The following is a 25,358-nucleotide window of genomic DNA, read 5'->3' as shown; positions in this document are numbered from 1 at the left end:
GCAAAAAAAAAAAGCAACTGGGTGACTTCAACAACAAGAAAAGTACTAATCCTTCTTAAATAGGGATTTTGTTTCTACACACCAAGAAAAAGTACTCTGCTCGGGAACTGAAGGGTTTCCTTGCCTGAAAGCATTACAAGAGCATTTTGATTGGCAGCATATAAGATGGACAAGATGCTCAGGTTGTAGGTTGTGCAGGATTCCTTTCCTTAGTGCTGTTTGTTGTTTGTGTATTGCTCTGTTAAGGCAACATAGGAAATGCATAAAACACAGAGTGAAGGGAAATTTGGGTAACAAATGAAGCAGGAAATGGAAAGTCTTCAGATTATCTACAAACCTTTAGCAACCAGAATTACAGTAACAAACGGAGACATGCCACACCATACATTTCCTGGGGTGCTTTATATGTGAATTTAACATAAACCCAGCCATCAGCCTCAACGGCACATCATCTGCTTCAAAGCCAAGCTAAGGAACTTGCCCTAATTGTGTTATTTTTCTCCAGCACTGGAATTAATTTACTTTTAACTTCAGATGAATCAGATGATGAATTTTAACAAGCCAGCGTTCCCCCCAAGCACAATGGCAGAGCTTATAAACCTCCACTTATCCAGTGATCTGCTTTTATTTCTCCACAGTGAATAATTTAAAAGACAAACTCACTTGGTGTCAGCTGCATACAGCAGCAGAGGGTGGCCCAAGAAAGGAAAGCCCAGCCCATGGCCCACCATCACCTCTCAAAGGTCAGTGCACTTGCCTCAAACTCACATGCTGCCACATCAGTGGAGTTAAAGGTGGAGAAGACCCTGTAGATACACAAGGCCACAATATATGGAGAAAGAAGAGCTTATCCTTCTCTCCACCAAGGAGCTATGAACTCCACTGGGCTGCAGAACTGAAAAAAATGGCCCAAATCCCTATGCCACACCTAGATAAAATGAGCAGATGGAGGAGAGCACATAGGTCAAGAAAGCAGCAGTAAGAACAGTGAGCAACAACCATACTATGCTGAAGACTGTACAGCCACTTCTCTGGCAGATGGTGAGTAGTGGAGACAATAGAGATGACAAAGGTGTGTGTGTGATGGGGGTGGCAGCAGGCAAGCAACCAGAAACAGAATAAGAAGAAAGGAAGGCTCAAGTAAAGAGCCATTACATTGCTTTGATTTGAAGAGATCAGAGAGATCTTAGAGGATGAGTGCTACAAATATCCTGTCCCCTATTTTCAAGCAGTGCCTGCTCAGACAATAATGGTGTATTTGTACTTTGTCTGCATGTGCTGCTCATCCACCAGCAGGCTCTCTGTCCCCACTGATCCCAGTTAAGTTTATAATTGGAGAGGCTGGAGTCAAATAATGAAGCGAATTTCCCCATGCTGAGCAGAAGCCTTTTTAGCATTTTGTGAAGGGGAATTCATCATACCAGCTGCTTGGAACAGCCACTGCAGTGTCCTCTGAATCCCTTTGTGCCTTCTAAGCCAGGCCACCTTTGAAAGATGTTACGTGGAAAAATCCAACTTCTGGCAGTCAGAATACTAAAAACATTTTACTGTAACACTCAGAGCTCTAAATCTGCATCTAAAAAATTCCTACAGTTTCATACAGTCTTCCAAATTCCAATGTGAGGAACAAAAAGGCTGGTCAGAAAATTGCACAAAGTCAATTTGCAATCAACATGGGTTTTGGTTGCTGTGGTGGACTGGCTGCACAGTGCCCAGTCACACTGTGCCTCCAAGATTTAGCGCACTACAAATAATGCAAGAGAACAGTATTCTGAGTTCAGTTCTGCAGTATCAAGTTCCCCTACCACGTGCAGGTAGCACATGTGCCATAACTGTGTTGAGCATCAGTTTTACTCACCATATAATCTCACCTCACTGTCCTTTCTCTAAACCAAGATGAGAACAGACCACTAAGCATGGCTGTGAAGTATTCCTTTCTAATACACAAAATCTAATGGTTCTTTTTTTTAAATGTAATCTTCAAGAATACAAGGAACAGTAAAAACAAAGAATTCAGACATATTACTAAAAGCATCCATTTAAGGGGAAATAATTCCAAAATGATTTAATATTAATAGAAACAATAAATTGTCATCCAAAAAAGGTTGGAAACAATTTGTAAACTCCTTGAATTTGGTAAAATTGCAGGTGAATATGCTAGTAATTTTAGCAGCTCAAAAGTTGTGCTCTGTAATTCTCCCTTTTTAGTACCCTGTCACATCTCAGACTGCCTTCAAACATCTTTCTGTTGCAGTAATCTAACACAAATTCTGTTTACTCCCTGTTCTCATCTTTGCATTCTGTTGCCACCATGCTGCTGTCAAAGAGTAAGACCAAGGACTAAATGTCCAAGTGAAGGATGGTTTCATGAGAATCATCTTACCAACTCCCGCAATACTGCACAAGTTTGATTTTCACAGGTGCCAGCCAACAGTACCCTCTACTGACTTCTTCTAGATTACAAGCATGGTCACAATCCCTGAAAATCAGAAGCAAGCTGGTTGATCTAAATGCTTCCAGATTAGTATGGTCAAGTTTTTCTTTCAGATTTCAGTTTTTTAAAAAGAGGTTGAAAATGGACCTCTAACAGCCAATGTTAAGTGTGTGCCTACACTACCCATCTGTCACCAGCTTCTGAGGGGGGCAAATAAACACAGCTTGCCAGTTACAAGGTTGCTGCCGGAACAATGCTGACTCCTTAGGGTCTGATTAGTTCTATCAAACCTCAACAGATGTATTTCTGAGCCTTCTTGTCAGCATGAAGGAGGGGAAAAATTCAACAAGTTTTGCAAGGGCAAATAAATCAGACAATAAAGCATACACTCTGTTATTTTGAGTTCAGATACCCTGAAGATAAACTCACAAGTCAAGTCAGAGTAAATTTAACACCCTACTGCAAGCATAGTCTTCAACTGTAATGAGCTCAGCATGAAACTGCTACCTACCCAAACATTGCCCTGCTCTGACACCCACCATCTGATCCGTTGCTTGTCTTTCTGTTTGCTACTCTTATTCTGCACTTTCATCCAGTTAAACACCACATCACTGCTCATTCACATATATTAATGCTAATTAAATAACAACAACATATAAGGTAGACTACTGCTGAAGCTAATGTGGATTGTGTCCTAAAATAATACGGTGGCAAAATTCCCAACCCTTGGAAATGCTTAGCATTAACAACTGATGAGCTACAGAGAGATTCTTGCAAGGTAATGCTGCTCTGTCAAAATATTTCTAAATGTTTTTCAGTGCTGTATTCCCAGATAAACATTATTGTGATCCAACACAATTATAAAAAAGAAAATCAACTACAAAGCTCAAGCAAGACTCGTTAAAACATGGGCCAACAGCATCCAGGTTCCAAAAGTTGTGTCCCACAAAAACTTTGAAAACTCATGCCCACCCACTGTGATGTTGGGTTGTCTGTGTGTTCTTTCCTTGCTCTAGCATAGGGGGTACCTGCTGGCATAGCTGCCAGTACCTGCTGCACTGGAGCATCACTGCTTTCTACCACCTCCCTGCATTCTGAAGATCCTGTGCAGGCTGCAATAATCAAACAGTTCTCCATTATCAACAGTTATTTTATTATTGTCAAAAGCTACAGAAAATATCAGGTAGCCAAACACAGAAGCATACGAAAGCATCAGTAAGAGTAAGCCTAAATCAAAACTTCGCCCCAACCCTGCCCCAGGAAATGGGCATGCAGTGTTTTCCTGTCCATCTTGGCTGCACTCTTACCTCCACCACAATTGCCTTTGGAAGTACTGTCTATTGTAAAAACTAATTGGGAGAACTTTAAAAAGCATCAACAACAGGGTTGAAATGTTAAATGGTAGTGTTTCTACTTTCTTAGTCTGCATGAGAATAACAAAATTTACCTTGTCATAATAGTATCTGAGCGCTCGACTCAGCTTGTCATAGTTCATATTAGTTTTGTTTTTTCTGAGTCCCCACAGCTTAGCCACTTCTTCTGCCTTGAGTAGCTTGAATTCGCCATCATTAGACGTCCAGCAAATCAGGTGCTCATGTTTCTGGTCTAGCAGCAACTGCAAAAGGAACTGCCACAGTGTGATTGCACTCTCCATACCTACAAGGGACAAAGGAGAGCAACGGTGTGAAAAACATTTGGGAGCAGGTGTTTCAGCCAACACTCAGTTCAGTAATAAGCTCTGTGTGAGAATCATATGACATAATTTAGCAAAGGAAACCACGCTGTTCACAACCTAACTTCTATAAAACCAACAAGTCTCAAACACCCATTTCAGTATGATGAAACACATAAAAATACAGCAAGTATTTAGCAAAGCATTGACCACTTAGTTTAGATGGTACAGGCTCATCTTCAGGCAAGGTCTACATCACAGTGCACGCAGCTACCCTTGAAAGGAATGTACAACAAACAAACAAACAAACAACAACAACAAAAAACAGATTTTATATAACCCATGCTGGAAGCATCTACAAAACTGCTACTTACTGTCATGACAGGTATACTAAACCTGCTTGGATGTTCCCTCATCCAAAAAGAACAGAAAGAGAAGGAAAAAATGGAGAAGTTCCTTTATTTTGAGGACCAGAAACCACACTTTCCCTTCCCACCACAGCCTACCTTTCCTATTTCATACAGCCTTTATATCTTTTGCTTGTTGCAGGGCCTCAAATGGTTCTTGCTGTTCCTGTCAGCCAATTTAAACAGCTCTAAAGCTACAACCTACTCTGCAGGCATGATGAAAGTTCAGTATTACTTAAGCACACTCTCAAACTTTCTCTAACAATGACCTTTCCTTTTATGATTACACATACAACTGAGAGCAATGAATACTGCTAACAATACCTGACTCTCACTTCTACGGTTGTCCTTGTTAAGTACCCATGCTACTGAGCCCTTTGAATATTTTTTTCAGGCACTGCAAGAGAAGAATAAATGTAAGAATGAATAAATTCTAGTTCAGCACAGGCACATATACAACTGAACCTGAGCGTCTTACCACTAAAGACAACTTATTGCAATAAAGATATAGCTGCAACTGGCTTTTTGAACTACAGAACTAAAAAATATTTCTCCTCACTTTCTACAACACTGACAGCCTTAGCACGTTTAGCACTGCCTTAAATCATTTTTTTCTTGGCCTCTTCTGACCTTTAATTCTGACATATGGAGGGTGCTGATTCTCCTCCTCTACTCTGCCTTCATAAGGCCCCTACACTGTTCAGCTCTGGGGCCTGCAGCATATGAAGGACATGGACTTGTTCAAGTAGGTCCAGAGGAAAGCCATAAGGATGATCAGAGGGCTGGAGTACTCCTACAAACAGAGGCTAAAAGAGTTGGGGTTGCTCAGCCTGAAGAATAGAAAGCTCCAAGGAGACCTCACTGTGGCCTTCCAGTACCTAAAGGGGCCTACAGGAAAGCTGGAGAGGGACCCTTTATCAGAGTTGTGATAACACAAGGAGTAACAGTTTTAAACAGAAAAAGGATAGGTTCTGATCAGGTATAAGGACAAAGTTCTTAACTACAAGGGTGGTGAGGCACTGGAACAATGTAGATTCCCCATCCCTGGAGGTGCTCAAGGCCGGGTTGGATGGGACCCTGGACAGCCTGAGCTGGTGGGAAGTGTCCTTGCTCATGGTAGGGAACTGGAACCAGATGATATTTAAGGTCCCTTCCAACCCCTCTATGATTCTACATTATCTCTAACTAATGCAGATTCAGAGATGCCAGCACTACTGGGTGAATTCACTCTGCTGTGAAGGGGGTCAGTTATTACTTGACTTAACTTTGTGTAACAAGAGATATTTTTGTCTTTATCAAAACAAACTCTTGATTTTTAATTTCCCTGATCATTTTGGTTCCCAGTATATTACTCTCACATATCAGGATCCCTGCCTCAGCTTGCCTTTGGTGTGCTGACCACCAGAGGGCAGGAGACCTCCAGCTATCCCTGCAGGCAGCAGTGGACTGCTTTCCCTCTTCAGTCTGCCCCAGAGCTACAGAAACCCTTTCTTTCTCTCACTAATTCATTAGATGCTGCTGTATGCTTGTCTTCACCACGCACTAGTTGAAAAGGAAAATAAATGACATATGCTTCACTTGGTAGAAACAAGATAAAGATACTCAAAAAGGTTGCAGTGTTGCAGAAAAACAGAATTTGGAGTTTTGCTCCAAACAATTTCCACTGGCCAAACAAGGTTTTGCAGAATTAATTGTGGTGTTACTATCTTTACAAAAGCCTCGTTTCTCTACCTGACTGAGAATGCAGTGGGAATGATGGAAGGACAAATATATATCCACAACAGCCAGCTGTGTAACACAACTTCATAGCACCTTCAAAAGACAGCAAAGGCTCACAGGGCTGTTAGGTATTCTTGAAACAAAACTGCCTCTTATGGGTGCTTTGGCACTTTCAAAGGGTTTGCATTTGCTTTGTTGCATTATTTTTATCACTTTATAGCCAGGGTTAGGCAAGAAAGATATATTCAGCTAGAATTCAAATATACCTGGAAGTTATATATTTGTTTTACAACCCTATAGTATAAAGTTCCTTTAAATTACACCATCTGTGCAAGTGTTAACATCCTTCATAGATCATTTATCTCTAATGTCATAATTATTAAAGTGGCCCTATTCATCTGGCACATATATACATATTTTTCATTAATATTTAAAGCTTTATAACGTATATTACCATACATGGTAGGTATATGCAGGCACATTACTCTAAAACAATCAGTTTCTATACACTATGTATTACACAGAGATACTTGCATAATTTCAGCTTGAATCATACCGCTTACTTGAACAAGAAATCATAAACAGACTTTTTTTTTTTTTACTCCAGAAAATTGTTAGCAGTGGTAAATAACTTCCTTCAAAACTTTTTTTAAAATGCTTACAAGTATCCTAGGCTACAAACCTGTGTAAGTAATGTCACAGAATGGAAAGGGATGGTAGGGACCTCTGGAGATCATCAACCACCCCTCTAAAGCAGGTTCCCTACAATACTTTACACATGAGAGCATCCAGGCAGATCTTTAATATCTCCTGAGAAGGAGCCTCCACAACCTCTCTGGGCAGTCTGTTCCAGTGCTCCGTCACCATCACAGTAAAGAATGTCTTCCTAAGGATCATATGGAACTTCCTGTGTTCCAGCTTGTGCCCATTGCCCCTTGTCCTGTTGCTGGGCACTGCTAAAAAGAGCCTGGCCCAGGCTCTTCTGCTACTGAGGAAATTAAAGATGGAAGAGTTATACAATCACCAACAACAGCTCCATCTCCACGATATTACTCAAAACAGTCCTCAGAGATGCAATTCTTCCCTTTCAGACTATTAATGACATCTTCTTTCAGATGATCAGCAATCATGTCTCTTCAGAGAGTTCAGGTGGCACTGATCCCACACAGTGGAGCATACTTTGCTGCAGGTTCCCTCATCCCCACTCACCTCTGGCTAAGAAGGTAACCTCATGGGTAACCTACAGCTAACACTGCACTACACTTGCCATTATGAGCCTATTTTTCGATGCTTATCACCTCACCAAACATAAACAGTTTTGGATTCCTCTGTATTCACCAAGTATGGGCCTCAGGGTGACTCAGCCGTAGGTGGATCAGCACAAGGCTTTGTGAGCAGAACATCCTACACAGGCACCCACTCAGTGCTACTATCCTGGTAACAAAGGAGAGGTTTCTTCCAACAAGCAACATCTATAAAAGGTGACTGCAACCATTTTTAAAGGAAAAGGTGGGTCCTGATCAGTTATTTAACCACCTGGGAAGCATGCATGACCTCTGGGGGCAATCCAGGTGCTGGATCCAGGGCAGATGCTTGTGATAGGAATCGATTTAGTCAGCTCCTCACCAACCTGTTTGCCTTATCTTCTGCCCAGCAAAAGTTGTAGGTCAGGTCTCCATGCTTATGGCTCTGAATACACTTCATACAGAACCTGCACAACTAAAAATTTGATATCCGTGTGCGTAAGTGGTACCTGTATAAGTCTGCTCTTGGATACAAGCCAAGCCTGTGCATACTGAAATGAGATTAAGAGAGCTCAATGCAGCAATGCACTCCAACCCTCTGTCTGCCACAGAGTTCCTATGTAAAGCTTCCCATATTGCTCACAAACTTACAGCAACTATATATGCATAATTCCTGCATGAGGCAAATCAGGTAAATTACATTTTCAGATGATCATTACTCATATGCCCCTTTTCTTCCAAGCATCCAACTTGATGCCATCAGTTCTGAAGTGCTGAGCACTGAATATTCCCAGCTGTAACCACTTTAAATGGAAACTTTGTGCTCAGCATAAATGATGATGTAAAACCTTAAATATTATGACAAAAGAGGCTTTGGGCATTTCAAATGGACTACCTTGTAGGTGGTAAACTGGTGTTAATGTTGGTGCCCTGCTTTCATACCTTAAAATGACTCATAGGGGATTGGTAAAAACTTTCATCCTCTTCTTCAAATGGTCCAAAATTCTTGATTTTCAGTCAGCTCAACCACAATGTGAAACTCGCCTTTCTTTCTGGGAACCATTTTGGGGTTTCACAAATTATTAATTCCTCCTTCCGGGAGGACAACATGGCCCCACAGTGCATGTGCACCTGATTTGAGTGGTGGATCAGTAGAATCATCTGAAAGAAGCATTACAGGCCATGTAATTTAACCACTAAGCTATTATAAATTATAACTGGGAAGAATCAGAAATCTTCAGAAAATTTTGTATACCATTTATGTATTTTTTACTTCCTTTGAACTACTGATTGAAAAGGAATCCATCCTTTCTCTTTAATATGACATGAATGTGTATAAGAATGGTCACTTCCTATGGGGCATATATTTCACATTTCATTCAACTATTTATTAGTATCAAAATGTAACAATAAATATTCCTCTTACTTCTGTGTTCTGTACAGGATTTGAATGCTGGGCAGAAAATAATACACAGAATTATACACTGAGTTTACATGGATTAAAAGAAAAATAGTTTTTAAAAAGCAGTTATTTAGTGGCGTTCATCTATGGTACAGAATGAAACAGGCAACCTATGAAACAGAAACATATATTCTGTGCCACAGAAAGACTAACCTCAGTTCATATAGACAACAGGATCAGAATTTATTTCTTCATGTTATTTTTAACGTGGTTTTGCAACTTTGCCATTTTTTTTAATATTTATACAGTGAATTTGAGGCTCAGTTATTTTCTGAGCCAGGAAACAAAATCTGCTAGACTTGAAATAGTATGGTAATTTTACTTTGTCATCAGTTTCACTATCACTGATGCAAAGAAGTCAGTGGCTGAGCTAAAATGAATTACACTTGGAAGTGCATACAATGTCAAAAGGATGTTTCAGGTCTGAAAATCCATTTCTCAGGCAATGGTGACAGCCAACCATGTTAACACCCTGCCTGCATTCCTAAGGTGCATGCTTTCCAATGGACCCCTATACGAATCCTACCGACTGCACGGCCAGTGTGACACAATGTGACCTCCGTGCATCAGATGTTACATTCAGGACTGGTGTGGGAAGAAGGCAACTCAAGATACCTGTGCTGCTAACACTGCCCCTATTTGTTTCAAACAAACTCCTCAGTTTCCTGACTGATAGGCATGAACTTGGAGCAGCAACGAAGTCAGAACTGAAAGCTCTCCCTGAAGGGCGGACATCCACAGAGGAAAGCATCCTACCCAAGATCTGACTTTCCTATACAGTGAGGGGGGGAGCAAAGGAAGCCAAAGCCTGCCTGTCTGTTCAGTGTAAGGAGATCAGCTTCTACCATTACCAGCAAGAACTGCAAAAACTTTATCTAAGTCGCACTAGAAATAGTTAAGACATACAAAAGAAATGTGTGTGCAGATGGGCTGTGTTGCTAATTCCTGACCATGACAATACATATCAAATTCTATGGGATAAAATGTCAGTAAGGTGGCATTAAGGCTTCAAAAATAAGTCATTTATCTACTGGGAAAAAATTACACAACTATGCAAGCCATCTCCAGGCATCAGAAAACCAGGAAGCTCAGAGACAAAGCTAGCTAAAGAAGGAGTTCCCTATCAGATTTATGACATGAGCAGTGAGATAAGCAGAATGCTCTTTGAAGCATTAAGTTTTATAAGACTATTGCATAAGAAAAGCTAGAAGGCGGCAAAGAAGCCAGAAAGCAGCCCTGTAGCATTATGGATGCCTGCACAGTTCCTCAGCTTCCACATGAAGAAAGAGCATGTTAGAGCTGCACACTCGTCCTTCATTCCCCCAGACATGCCAGGCCTCCTAACTGAAATCCTTTATCTCCACTCAACATTTAGCTCCTCTTGGCCTAAGAGACATTCTGCTGATCCTGGACAATCTATACAAACAAGCTCTGAAGCCTAAAACCAGAGAGCATTCCAAGCATGAGGATCATAACCAGCTCCTTGTGACTTCAGAGGGCTTGCAGAGTACAGCTGGTGCTTCAAGCCATAAAGCAGGGCACCGCACTTGGGGTACAGGGGGGATGGATGGGTGGGAAAGAGGACCATGGGAGCCTGGGGGGCAGAAAAAATTCAATTGGGGATCAATTAAATGAGGAAGGTGTCAGCCAGCATTATGCACTTTAGGTAGTCACAGAGAGCTGGTGATCAGACATTGTATGTGAAAAGGATTAAGACGCAGACTCAGGGCACGGAAATGAATGTCACTTGACGTCTGAAAAACACAGCCTTTTCCTTCTGCAGCCAAAGCAGCTGTAGAAGATCCAGCTTCTTTTCTTACACTCGGCCATAGCAGGCACACACCTCCATTTACACTGCTCTCACAGGGAAGTCAGTGCTTCTCCAAGCACACAGCACTTCTCCGTAATAAATGCTGAATTTTTCATTCTCAACCAGTCCAGGAAACGCGTGTATATTTTTTGTGCATCCATTTGCTGCTTTTGTACCCTAATTCTGGCGAGCAGAACATTTTTTGGAGCAGTGCGACGTGGGGCATTGTTAGGTTCTCATTCACGTTCGCATTCAGCTTCCTTTATTTCTGCAGGTTGCAGCCAGGAAACTGGAAAATGGGCCACAGGAAACCTGGCCTCCTACATCTGTCCCAGTTTGTAATAGCAGCTCTGGTTTTATTTTTCTAACTGTCTCAGGTTCATTTTAACCCTTGAGAGGACTGCAACAACATGTGAAAGAACATGCCCACTCTCTTTTTTAACAAGTTTCTCCGTATTAGAAATTGAGATGTTGCTAATTACGCTCATTTTTAAAATATAGTAATATTTATGAGCAGTTAGGTGAGTTTTAAAAAACTTCATTAGAAATCACCAAAATAATTCAATTCCGCAAGAGCGCATATCAAAGACAAAATAATGTGTTTAGGGAATAAAACCGCAGAGTAAGGCCACCTCTAGCTGCTTCAGCCATATATATTTTACACATTGCTCTACGATTAATATTTGTATGGAAATCTGAACAGCTTACAAATGCTCTATGCTGAGCATTTTTTTCCCTTTACGTTTTAGTTTCTAAGAGAAAAAGGAAAAAGCAAAAGAAAAAAAAGAAAAAGAAAAAGAAAAAAGAAAAAGAAAAAGAAAAAGAAAAAGAAAAAGAAAAAGAAAAAGAAAAAGAAAAAGAAAAAGAAAAAGAAAAAGAAAAAGAAAAAGAAAAAGAAAAAGAAAAAGAAAAAGAAAAAGAAAAAAGGGCATGTATTTCCTTTATACTTGATTACAGAAGAAAAAGAAAGCTGATCATGAAAAGGTATTTTTGTAAAATCACAGAATCACAGAATGGCCCTGCTTGGAAGGGACCTTAAGGATCATGAATCTCCAACCCCCCTGCCACGTGCAGAGCCACCAACCTCCCCATTTCATACTAGACCAGGCTGCCCAGGGCCCCATCCAATCTGACCTTGAACACCTCCAGGGATGTGGCATCCACAGCCTCTCTGGGCAGCCTGTTCCAGCACCTCACCACTCTCTCTGTAAAGAACTTCCCCATGACATACAACCTAAATCTTCCCTCCCTCAACTTAAAACCATTTCCCCTTGTCCTGCTGCTATCTACCCTTTAAAAGAGTTGACTCCCCTCCTGTTTATAGGCTCCCTCTAGGTACTGAAAGGTACCTGCAATTAGGTCACCCCACAGCCTTCTTTTCTCCAGTCTGAACAAGCCCAGAATAATCAAGAAATCAAAAATCCATTGAAAATCAGTCTGCAGAGCAACACATATACCATGGGAGCTTACGGAGCACTGCCAAATCTGTCCAAACTTCTGCTAAGAAACATTTGAAAGCACAAGGCAAAAGCCTGAGTCAGTCCTTACACTTTGTTTCTCAACAGAGATGCCTCCAGAGTGATAAATAGGATGTGGTTGGTGAAAAGTCAATGATTCTGCCAGAAAGGAGGAAAAACAAATATCGGTTTGTTTACTTAGGAAGTTTTCAACTATTCATCATCCAAGGAGATCCTGCTGCTAATTTAATTGGCCTGGAAAAAATAAGCTCACATCTAAGTGTGTAAATATACCTGTTTTAATATGATGCAGAACTTTCTCTGTTAAAAGTTAATAAATCAAACCAAAGGTATGATCTGCATCCAAGGCACTTGAGGGACCTGGCTGGGTGCATGAGACAGAGCGCTGGTCAATTTTCCACATCCAGCAACCAGGACATTTCCTGCCAGAGCATCCTCTAAGTTCATCTATTGTGTTGAAACTGCAAAAACTTTCTAAATCAGGACTTCCTCCTATTATACTTTAGAGGCGTCTTTCTGGGAAATGCAGATTCAACTGAAAAAAAAAAAAAAAAATAGGAATTCCTGCAGCACCACCCAGTGGAAACGTTAGAAAAAGTTGGAGAGTGCCACAGCACAGAAGTTCCAATACGCACTATAGTAATACTGCCACATAAATCCAAACTGGTCTAAGGATGTGCCAAAAAAGCAAAGGGTTTTGCTGGCTCATGTCCTCAGCAAAGCCATACAAGCTATGCCTGCTCTACCCCTCCTGTGTAATAGTCCTTTCTATGTGATAGTTTAAGAGATTATTGACAGTAAAGTGTAGCAATTTATGGGCTCTCCTACTCAAGCGAGAATGCCCACTGCTACATCCTCTGTACATTTTAAAAAAAATAAACAGACTCCTGCAGCTAACAGCAACACGAGAGACAGTCGTGAGACCCAGCAAAATACAACATGCTAACGTGAAGAAAAGAAAGCTCTCGTGTTGTAACACACATCCAGAAATGGTTCTAGTAGGCATATTTGGAAATACAGCGTTTTCAGTTTTTCACTTTTTTAATTAATTAAAGAAAGGCTGAGGCGGGCATCCAAAGGAGTTCAGTTCCACTGCCTACACAATAATATCAGGAAGGACTGATCGCCTGCCAAGGAGGTGTGATGATGCTGTCCCTAAAACAGGGCTGTTTGCAGAGTCTCCACAAGGATGCAATTCTCCAGTTCCTTACATAAGGATGCAAGAAACCATTTTAATCAGACTGAGCAGAAGCCCACAGCAGGAGGAAATACAGCTAGGCTAGCGGCCTCCCCATGAAAGGCTTGAAAAACAACCTGCTCAACTATTTGTAAAGCTAGTCAAAAACAGAACAACATAAATCCACAGTGGCCCCAGCCATGCACCTCGGGAAAGATGTAAAATGAGTGCAGGCTCCTCACACTGCTTTCTGTCTCCTCATGTGGCGCACATCTGTGGCACGCTGGCAACACACTACGGTGCAATCGGAGGGATTTCTGGTTCCAAAGCCAGTTCTATATGTTTATTTTCCCCACAGGACTTCCTCTTAGATTTCTGCCAAAATTGGTAGGATGCAGTTCACGGTTACTGGACTGTCCAATATAAAATTTCTGAAGTCTCTTTGATAAATTCAGAGATAATAAGTACAGAGAAACAATGAAAAACAACAACAAAAAACAGCTTAAGACACAAGAGGACAGATAGAATCATAAAATCAGTAAGGCTGGAAGACTACTAGAGCACCTAGTCCAACTGTCAGCCCACCAGCGCCATGCCCACTAAACCATGTCCCTAAGATAATGCAGCCTTTGGGAACAGTGGCTATTCCAAAAGTCCATTTGACATCCCAAGTCATGATCATTCCTAAATGCTCTTTCCTTATCAGTATTCCTATCTTAAACCAAAGTACCGAAATTTCCAGTGCTGCAACAGCAGACCGAATGCTCTGTAAGTTATAGTGGCTGTAAGATATTAAATGGTATATTAATATTATCAGCTGGATCAAATGGTGCTTTTTAAAAGATTTCATATTTCAGGTTTTTTAAATCATCTTCCCCTATTAATGGATTTTTCTGATATTCAGACAAGCAGGTCTCTTTAATACTGTGCTGACAGGGGAGGCTGGTCAAAATGACAGGAAATGCAAGCTCTGCTCAGGCTCATTGAGGCAGCTGGCCGTCTCTGCAAGACCCACAGCTCAGCAAGGTTATAGCCAGAGCTCCCCTTCCCCTTCCTTTTGCGCTGAATTTTCAGAACACGCAGGATTAGCACTAGGAGTCACTGAACTAGTCAGTAACATAACCAGCTCACCCATACATTCTCACATTGCAAGAGGATTCAGTCACAGTATTATACTGAAAGTGGTGTCATGCAACTGGGCAGATGGTAATATATGTGTGTATATACGGACATTTTACCTAGACAATCCCTTTCCAAATAGTACTATTTTAACAGTTCATGGAGCACGAGCCATGGTACAAGTTCCTTAATCATAACTAATGAACAACTAGTTGCAATGCCAGTAAAGGCTTATTATTTTTCACTTTAAGTGATATTAATTCTGAAAGGTCTCATCTGAAAACACAAATTAAGAATTTCTCTTACATGTCAAAATCTCAATAATCTGGTATTCTCCCTTCTCAGTGCTAATCAAAATTCTGTTATGCATGTTTACCACGCGCTAAGCTAAACTGAAACCCAATTGAAAGACTATTTTAGCTTCTAAGATTACTCACTTGTCTAGAACACCAGCAAGAACTTGAAGGTCACACCCACACACTTCCCCTATCATCACCCCATCAGCCACTGGAATACCCAACAGAATGTACCTTAGAATACATGAGATGTCAGCCAACAGAAGATTTGGCTGCTGGCCTCCTGTACTGTCCATGTCCTGTCTATCTGAACTAACTGCCATGGCTGCGGCAAGCTATGAAGGAGAGAGGGAAACAAGAGAGTATTTCAATTACTACAGCAAACTTCAGAAGAACAACCTAGACTGCTTGTGTTTAAAATGACATCAATAAACCAACTGGGCTGTTTGTGTCTCTGCTGCTCTGGAGAACCAACAACAGCCTCGATTTTGTCCTGCACACTGATTCCAGGATGAGAGTTCGCATTTAAATAAAGATTATATCCCTTCTCCTCAACTTGGACCAGACTGCACAACCTGTCTTAATGCATCCCGCTCCCAGGAAAGAGCAGAAATCAGTCCAGCTTTGATACTCTTTGGTGGAAGTATGTGCACCAGAGAGCATCCAAATGAAAGCGCTGTTGGGAGCAAGGAGGGCAGGACAGACACACTGCCTGTACCAGCCCCACAGGACACCAGCAGAGTGCACCAAACTACACACTGGCTGCTCTGAGCCCACTCTGAGTCACCAGGCTTCATGGGGCCTGTATCTCTATGTTAATCCCAATTCCCGTCTCAACCATATTAGCATGTCACAAAAGAAATGCTCTGAACACAGTCAACTTTCTCCAGATATTGCTAACAGCACCAATAGGAATCTGCTCTTAAAGTGCTTTTTAAAGATTATTTCTTCTCGTGAATTACCGTAAATTGCTGAGAAGAGATAATAGTAGTGCTCAAGTCTCTAAACTTTTTGTTTATGCTGTACCATGGCTTGATACAACAGAGGCCACTCAACGTTACCACAAGATAAGCATTTACAACAATAACTCTCATTAGCATCCTTCTCCAAAAGCTCACAATAAAATATATCTGCTCAATTTGCTACAAAAAAAAAAAAAAAAGACAAAGAGGGAGACAGAGACACAGTGAAGAGGTGCTGTCACCACATTAGAGGCAAATGGGTGTGTAATAGAAATGTTTTCCAGATGAGCTGTAAACTGTTTGCAAGATGAGAGTGGGAAACATACAGGAGAACATTCAACTGTAGATATTTTGATTCTTTAGATGAGTCCTTTACATGTGTTGAAGCACTGGAACAGGTTGCCCATGGAGGTTGTGGATGCCCCATCCCTGGAGGCATTCAAGTCCAGGCTGGATGTGGCTCTGGGCAGCCTGGTCTGATGGTTGGCAACCCTGCATGTAGTAGGAGGGTTGAAACTAGATGATCTTTGTGGTCCTTTTCAACTCAGGCCATTCTATGATTCCATGAGTTCTATAACAAAAGTCTATTCTTATTGGCACAACAGCAGAAATGTTATTTTACAGATTTCTTTGCTGCTTCACCAGCATTTTTGGAGGAAGACCCATCTAGTAAAATCACACTATCAGGATTTAATATTTAGGTTAGTGCTTAGAAAGCCCTTACCAATTTGGAATGACTGGTAAGAATCAAAACAATTACAATCAAATGATTCACTATATAATTTAAAGACAGTTAAAACAGGGAGAGAATGAGAAGAGGAAAAATTGCACCCCACACCATTGATCCAGTTAGGATCCACAAGATTTAAAATATAAAAAGTATCCCTTAAAGCCGAAGAAACTAAGTGTTGTTTGCAAATATGTTAAAGTGCAGTAATTAGTATAAGATTATCCAAGCTACATTTTCAGTCTCCAATGACAGCAGAGTAAATTGGCAAGCAGAGACTCAGGCATGACTTAAATGATCCTGAAATGAGTCTGGGGGAAATCTCACAGAACAGGCAGCATCGTTTGCATGCTTAGTACACGTAGACACTGCCAAATTTAAAGCAAGGCTATGACAGAGCAGAAGGACTTGCTCAGAGCAGGCAAACGGCACAAAGCTAGCAGGAGCCGCACACTAATGCCCTAGTGACACTCAAGGCCCAACCTAGGAATGCATATCAATGCTTGCAACATGCATTCACGAAAGCACTGACACACTCAAAAATAAAGACACATCTAACTGCTTTAAAGAATCAAAACACAGCTTGTGGCTTCCTTCAGAAATTCTTCTCCTGAAGGGTCTAAGCTATATCTAACTCCCCACATGTAGGAAGAGAATGCGGCAGAGTTTAGGAAACTTTCTTTACATGGTTTATAGACATTCATCTTGGAAGTTCATAGGTGTAATCACTGCAGGTGAGCAGTTTCCAACATGCAGTTCATGCATGCAGACTCCTCCCAAAGGAGGGGCAGAATGCAGGCACCAAGGCATTGCTACAGGCTGCTCCACACCACTGCTCAAAGACAACTATGGATCCCCAAACCACAACAACGGTTGCAGCAGGGCAAAGGCAGAGGTGGTGCTGCTAACCGTAACGCCAGAGAAGAGAAAAAGAAAAGTTTCAGAGGAGCTCTATCTGCTAACGGCATGGCAGAATTTGGTGCAGTGTTCATAAGTATAAAACAACTTAAAATAATGACCTGAATATTTAGTTATTCAATAACCTGTGAGATACTGACCATGAATTACATTGATCAGACACACCGGCAGTTCCAGAGCACTTTTTGGTACTGCAAAAACCACCACAGTACCATGCAAAATTAAAACATGCAGAATGCCTGCACAGTTACCAATCAGTGCTGAATTAACTGGCATGTGATATTTTCGTATCAATATATTTCCATGCCAATGCTTACAGCAGGAATTTTGTTTAGTTCTTGCTACTAGAAAGGCACCAACTCTCCCTCCAAAAGCTCGCAGGTTAAAATCCACTCTTAAAAGTAAACCCTTCAGAACCTGAGCTGTGGTCTGATTGCTGGTATATATAAATCCACAAGCAGCTTACAAAATGTAAAGACAATGATGCACTTACTTTGCATGGAGCACAGAGATGGGGAGTACCCGGTGCTCCATCTGCTTTGTCTGCAGACACGTGGCCGAGCGCCTTGCAGAGCACTGAGCTGGCCTTCCTGTACCCACACCTTGACATTCTCCTGAAAATCATGACTAACTCTTTAATCATTCCTTACTCAACAAAACACTTCAACATGAGAACAGATACATTCAGTCTTTCATGAGCTCTCAACAGCTTCCAGAATATTAGTTGATTCACTTCAGAAGCCGCACACCAAGTAAACATCTGCCTCATGATTCAAGACTGCAAGATTCCCTCTTGTGGACAGCACGGAGGGGAGAGTCATGACGAATCACCCCTCGCATGTACAGCACAGGATGGCTTCCAAGGGCCCAGAAGTGACAGCCTCTGCAGGAACCATCGGGTGTGGTTACAAAGACAGCAGCTCAAAACCAACAGCACTCTTTGAAACCGGCCTGGGCTCAACACATCCTATAATCAGTGTCCCTTCCTGTAATCAGACTCACAGCTCTACGAGGGATGCAGAAAGCTGCCTCTGGACGCACTGCACACTGGAGCCACCAAACAGAGATAACTGCAACTACACAAACATACAAACTTTGCACGAGGTCACCATGATGCACCATATACACGCATCAAAAACAGCCAGACATTGGTTCTTCCAGTCCCATCCCACTCCCTCCAATCTTCAGTGGCCAAACATCTTTTCATTTCAACATTACTTCTTTCCTTTGATTTGCTGAAGCAACACAGTGTCATGTAATTGCACTCCCAAAGCTAAGATTCACATTTGTTATGCAACTGTGGAAACCCTGTGTCCATAAGCACTGTGAGTACGTGTAAGAGTATGACCCGCAGGGCAAGCCAAGGGCAGGAGAATGTCAAGGTGTGGGTACAGGAAGGCCAGTTCAGTGCTCCAATGCACCTTGGTGAACATGCCAGGAGACCTCCCTTCTGCAGCAAATCCTCTGATACAGATTTTTAAATGAAAGCAGGTTTCAGCTTCTGTTACACTGTCACTCCATCAGTAATACTTTCCTATAGGAATACCTTGACCGTAATACACCCTGAAGTTGGCCTCTGTCCCAGGAACAACGTAACAAAAAAGTGAAGTTTAGACCATCAGACCTAGAACACAGCAAAGGGGAATTCTTCCGCCTTCAGAGTGAGACAGTTGATTTGTTTTCATGATTTAAGCTTAACTAAATATTAAGTAATACCAGTAAGCACTGAGAATTGATCATGGGTAAAGGCAAAGTTTTATTTCTACATATGAAAGCATCCGTGTGCGTTGTGTTTTGTAAACAGAGTTACAAGGAAAGCTGTGCTGAGTTTCTCCCCCTGCGCTTGTTTTAGCTGCTGCGTATAAGAGTTGGTGGTATCTAAAAGGATAAAGGCCTGTCATTTTTTATTCTTAGGAACAACTCACAGAAGTAATGAGAAAACTGAGATATACGCAATTATGACAGTACCTCACCCCTTAGCCAGTAGCATGTAACCCTTTCACACATGATAGATTTCATAAATTAAAACAGGGAAAGAACAAAATCATACTTTTAGTGAAAAACATCTATGGAATTTGCATTATTTGAGTCGAAAACCATCGTGCTCTATTGGATACTGGGATTTTTTTCTCTTCTGAACAGAACGTATGCTGAGTGAATACTATACACCTACACTACATAAATTTCCTATCTGTCCAGACAAATGTGCATGATTCATCCGCATTGATTCAGCAGATGGCACACTGAAATCCCACCAACATTTAACACAGCAGTGGACAATAAATGTGCCTATTACAGAGGCAGTATTTCAAGGAAAGCCTCTTCACTAAAAGTGTTAGTGCTGTAAAGACAATGGTGCACTTGCTCCATCACGTATCCCACAATTACTTTTAATATTCTTCCCATTAATGCTCCTCTCTCTCTCTAAAACCTTACAGAAGAAATAAAACTCCAAAAACAGAAGACAGCCCTCACTACCAGATGACTGCATTCACCTGGAAGAGTTTAGGCGTTTTCTGTTTCATGTATTCTTTTTAATTTTTTCCCTGCTTAACCATGAAACCAAGAACCATCCAGGTCTGAAGGCTGTGACACCAATCTACTAATAGAACTGCTCCGTTTAGCAACATTAATGAAGAACTGTTTTGTGCAGCTTGAATACAGAAAGTACAGGAAACATTGAAGATCCTCAAAGGTAAACACGTGGTGCGCAGCAATTAGTTCTCCATCCAGCTACGACTTCTTCGCACAACACTTGCTAGGTTTAATGGTATCACATGATAATTCAATTAAGTAGTTAAGTGTTATTTCCTATTACTTGCAATTTTAGTCACATTTTTTGGACATGAAGGAAAAAAAAACACAAGCGAGACTCCATTTTCAGTTTGCTCCAGACCATTCTCCACCCCCCTGAAAAGCTAAAACTGAAGATCACTGGGATATAACAAAAACCTTTCTAATTCTGAACACGGGTGCTTTTTCATAACTACCATGGAAATAAATTACCACAAACTAATTACGCAAAGCACCGACTCAAAAGCGATGTGTACAAAATAAATACCGCCTGACAATGCAACGTGCAAAGTGCCGATAGGGTGATCTTATAGGACTGAATGCACAGTTCAGACATGCTCACAGCCTCAGCACCTGGGCACAGGAGTGTCTTTTTACAGTGCAACCACATTGACTGTCATGGATGCAGAGCGCGTCTGCCTTGAGCTGCATTGCACGGACCCCACTTCTTGCATTACGCCTTCTGCAAGCATTTACTGCATCGCATCCAATCCAAACTGATCGAAAAGTCTGTAAGAGCAAAATACAACGCGAACCACAACCTTCTGCTTGAAATGGGACGCAACCACTGTCTTTTCAAGTCCCCGTGACTGAAAAGACGCTGCACCGTGCATACTTGTCTCAGCACTGCGCCCCTGAGTAAATAAAGATGTAACTTGTCTCCCTTTCAACTGCAACGCTAGAAGGGCTGTCAGGGCTTCACAAAACCCTCCTGTGTTAGGGAACGGAAACTCCTAATGAGATTAGTTGGTGTGTGTGCAGACATTACTTAGCCATGACTAAATGGGCTCTCTTCCTGCAGCCAGTGGAAAATTCAGGGAACTTTTTCCCCCTGCAGCATCAGAGTCCCTCTAACCTTCAGCACAGCCAGATCCAAAAACAACTCTCCACTTTCTCTCCCTTTCTCTCTCTCTCTCTCTCTCTCTCTCCCTCTCTCTCCTCACAAACATTAGCAGTGTTTTTAGGCTGGTGGTGGAAACTACCGACGGCGGCCAAGGGGTCTCGGGACAGAGCGGGAGGGGGAGGGCCGGCACAACGCAGAGGACTACAAAGGAAACTGTAAAAAGAGCAAATACATAAACCTGAGAGGGAGAAAACCACAGAGTTTCTTTGTGAGCAGCAGTGACTCATTTTCAAGATGTTGTCTGCTGCCAGTTTCAAACCGGAAGCGCATGGCAATTAGTCTTGCTGTTTCCAGACGAGCCAGAAACTCTCCCGACACTTTTTTTTTTTTTTTTTTTTTTAAAGCCCCTCGTGCAGTTCCCGCTGCAGCCTTTCCCCCCAACCCCCCTCCGGCCTCCTTCGCCCTCACGGCGGCTCCGGGGGACCCCTCCTGAGCCCCATATCCGCCGTGACACCGCCCCGCCGCCGCCAGCGCGACGCTGCCTGGGGGAGCCGCGCCGTGAGGCCGGGGGGGACGCGATGAGCCGCGGGGAGCTCGGGGCTCGCCTACCCCCGGGACAGCCTCCGGCTCCGCGGAGCCCCCGAGGCGGCGCTCCCCGCTCCCCTCACTCACAGCGCCCGACCCCGGGGCAGCAGCCGGATCCGCGCGGGGCTCCTCGCCGCCCCCTCCCGCCCCCCGCCCGGACCCGCGCGCTCCCCGCAGACCCCCGAAACTTTGCAGTTGCTGTCCCGGCGCTGCGGCGCTGTACCTACCCAGAGCGTGCGGGTCCCTCCCGCTGCCTCGCGGTGTTCAGAGGGAGCCTGGTAAAACCCCCCGCTTTCCCATGCTGACAGCCTTCTGCAAACGCTCTGTTGCTGTTGTAATGAGATCCTGATTTTTTTCCCCGTTTTTTTTTTTTTTTTTTTTTTTCGGTCGGGGTGTGTGTGTGTGTGTGTGTGTGTGTGTGTGTGTGTCTGTGTGAGCAGGAAGTCGGAGCAGTCAGACAGAGAGCCGGCTCACTTCCTTTCCTGCATTATTCCCCAGGCGGTTTGCAGTCTGTGTAAACAGGCTTTTCCTCCCCTCTCCCCTCTCTCTGGCCACTGATGTGCGGCATGGCTGTAACATAAGACACACACATAGCACGGCGCTAACGGGAACTCCGAGCACTCACGAGGAGCTCCCCCGACCTCCACCTCTTCCTGTGCTACACCCCCGGGGAGGAGCCTCGGCCCGGCCCGGCTGCGGGGGGCGGCCCCGGAGCGGCCCCGCAGGTGGCACCGCGGTGTCCGGATGCGGAGCTCGGGGGCCGTGCGGGATGTCCCCGGGGTGGACCTCAAGTTGGTACTGAAGTACAGAAGGCAGCAGAACGGTGTGGTGCAAAATCGAGGAAAAGTGCGCGCTAAAAGTCAAGGGCTGCTCAAATCATCGAATCTGAGCAGAGTGTTCCCGCTCCAGGTAGCACAGACCAGCAGAAAGGCACTGAGCGGGATTTAAGTTTTGACCGGTGACTTTCAGACCTCGGTTCTCAACTGTGTGTTTGGATTTGTTAGAATGAACACGTTTCCCAAGGCGTTTATATCTTTATGTGGCTTCTCTTCTATCTTGTATATCTGCATTATTGAATACTGTGTTCGTTCTGGGTCCCTCACTGCAAGAAAGACAAGAAGGCTCTGGAGTGTGTCCAGAGAAGGGTGACACAGCTGTGAGGTGTCTGGAGCACAAGTCTGATGGGGAGCGGCTGAGGGAACTGGGGAACTAGTATGGTCTGGAGAAAAGGAGGCTCAGGGGAGAGTTTATTGCCTTCAACAATGACCAGAAAGGAGGTTGTGGTGAGGCGGGGGTCTCCCTTTTCTCCCACATAACAGTGATAGAACAAAAGGGAATGGCCTCAAGTTGCATCAGGAAAGGTTCAGGCATTGGAATAGGCTGCCCAGGGAGGTGGTGGTGTCACATCCCTGGAGGGGCTCAAGACCAGTGCAGACGTGGCACTGAGGGGCATGGTTAGTGGGCATGGTGGTCATGGGCTGATGGTTGGGCTGGATGATGTTAGTGCTCCTTTCCAAACTTAAAAGATTCATTGATTCTATGATTACACAGTCCGTTTCTAAATTTATTTGGAAATTCTCCAAATGAGGACATGCTTTCTGACTGCGGAGTGTAAAATGCAGGGATGCTACTAAAGACAGAATGTGTTACCATCAGTAAGTACTACACTGTTCTTTAACAGTTACACCATTTATTGTTCAAACACTAATCACAGCTCAAAAATGTTCTCAACATGAAACAACACAGAAGCTATGCTGATTTTTTACTGCCCTGTGGGAATGTTACTGACAGTGTCACTGGGAACAAAAGTATGCTCCACGTTCTGATGAAATTACAAAGATTGCCACGGTTGGCCACTACTCATGAGTCAACAGCACCCCAACAGCTGGCAGAGAGCAAGTGGGGTCTAGGGAAGTTGGTCGGGTCCACTGGCGGTGTGGAGATCCGAGATAATAAACTCTCAAAGCCGGTATTACTTTTTCAAACCAAGTCTGTGACTTCTTTTCTTTTACAGAAATAATGTTATGTCCCTAAAAAGAAAGCCAACATGTTCTTTTTATTTACTGTGAGCCCTAGGAATCTGTCTGCAGCACTTGTCCCTCTTTGTCATATAGAAGCTGAGACCTAAATGAAGGTGCCATGCTCAGGGCTGGGCAGCCACCATACGAGAGCTTCGTACCACCTGGGGGATGGTGAGGCAAGTGAGGATGCTGTTCAACTGAAAGAAGCCACCGGGATATGTTGGAAACATGAAGAATTCAGAAAGCTCTGCTGAAGGTGGAAGAAGATGTGAACTTTTTGGCTACTGATTCTTGTAATATGGATGTCATCTGGAAAATATTTTTTTGAAGCTGCATCTATGCACTTGATAAAAATACTGTGTTTTACAGAGTTGCTATTAAAATTCTCTCATCCATGATACCTGCCTAGCTCAATTAATGCAGACTTATGGCTGTCTTTAAGAATTGGCTGATGCGAGAATACAAGATGATGAATGAAGAAAATTGCAGGTTTGCACTGTGTAGGAGCTCTTTTGTTCTACAAAAGCAGTTCCATTCAGGAAGCCTGTTGGTTGATGTAGTCATAAAAATGCTAGTTATGTGTTTGGTAGGGACTCCAGTCAACTTGTCTCTGCCTATGCCCACCCATTAGCACATATTACAACTGTCAATTCTAAAGCCTGAGTCCTGTCCTCAAGCTGTGAAGATTTGGGGGTTTAACATCACAACTGTTGTTTGTTGCTCAAAGTTGGTCCAGACAACAACTGTCACACTCAGAAGGAGTGGGGAGTGGCTGGAGATAGCTTTTCTTCTGGGGAGGCACAGCACCACGGCTCAGAGTCCTGATTTGATGGGTTCAGATCAACCCTAAACAAACATGTGGACCCAAGTTGTCTCTGTGATCTGTTCATCCTGCAATGGTACAGTCCGTGAAGGAGCCCATGTTTATAAAGCTGGCTTTTTGCAGAAAAAAATATGCCCCAAAGCATTCCTAAGCATAGTGACTGCAATTCTGCCTCATTTTCATTAGATTGCATCAATTAAGAAATCAGGCTTTTTCTGTCCTTTCAGGTCATTTCTGCTGTATTTTTACACTGTTCACAAATCTCATGTGCTTCTATAATTAACCTATCTAAAGCAAAGAAAGAAAAAAATAAAGGCAGATTTGCTGCTCTGCAGAGCTCCATCTAAGCTCTTCAGGCTGAGGTTCATGTCTGTGCTGGTCAAGGCTTTAGTGTAAATTCGCTCAGTCTTGAGCCCACATTAGTTTAATCTAAGTAATTACAAGGTCACTTTGCAGCACACCTTTTTCTTTAAAAGTACATCCGTGTTTATAATTGTGTGTATTTATCAAATATGAAGTTGAAAGTAGATGGAAATAATGGTCATTTCATTTACTAATTTAACTGCAAGTATATTCAGTGCATGTATATATTATATTGCTCTCTCTAAATACTTCGTGTTTTTCCCAGATTGCAGGCTCTGTGGTGAAGAGGTTTCAGATTTGTATCTGTGTTTCTGATAGCACCGTAAGTTGTGAGGCAGAATCAGCAGTGACCATTCTTGCTTATTTCGTTGTAGTTCAGGCTTGAGGAACCGCCTGCCTGGTTTCATGGAGATTCCCAGGGGATTTTGGAAAGCGAGTGTACAGAAATGGATCACCTGAGTTGGAACAGCAGCCTAATTTGTGCAGAATTTCAGATCGCCCTTC

General features: G+C 42.8%; 1 protein-coding gene across 1 annotated transcript in view; it reads right to left on the bottom strand.

The window, feature by feature from the left end:
- Positions 1-22,278, bottom strand: part of ELK3 (ETS transcription factor ELK3) — a 33,427-nt gene extending 11,149 nt beyond the window's left edge. The window contains exons 1-2 of the mRNA XM_085223450.1: positions 21,875-22,278; positions 3,882-4,090 (exon numbers count right to left, since the gene is read on the bottom strand). Of these exons, the coding sequence (XP_085079576.1) occupies positions 3,882-4,088 (207 nt within the window). The 5' untranslated portion in view covers positions 4,089-4,090; positions 21,875-22,278. The remainder of the gene's footprint in view (positions 1-3,881; positions 4,091-21,874) is intronic.
- Between the last annotated feature and the right edge of the window lie 3,080 nt (positions 22,279-25,358).

The sequence above is a fragment of the Meleagris gallopavo genome, chromosome 1 (assembly GCF_905368555.1).
Source record: "Meleagris gallopavo chromosome 1, MGAL_WU_HG_1.1, whole genome shotgun sequence".
In the NCBI taxonomy this organism is placed as follows: domain Eukaryota; kingdom Metazoa; phylum Chordata; class Aves; order Galliformes; family Phasianidae; genus Meleagris; species Meleagris gallopavo.
Note: the sequence above shows the minus strand (reverse complement) of the source record. Positions and strands in the feature narration are given on the sequence as shown.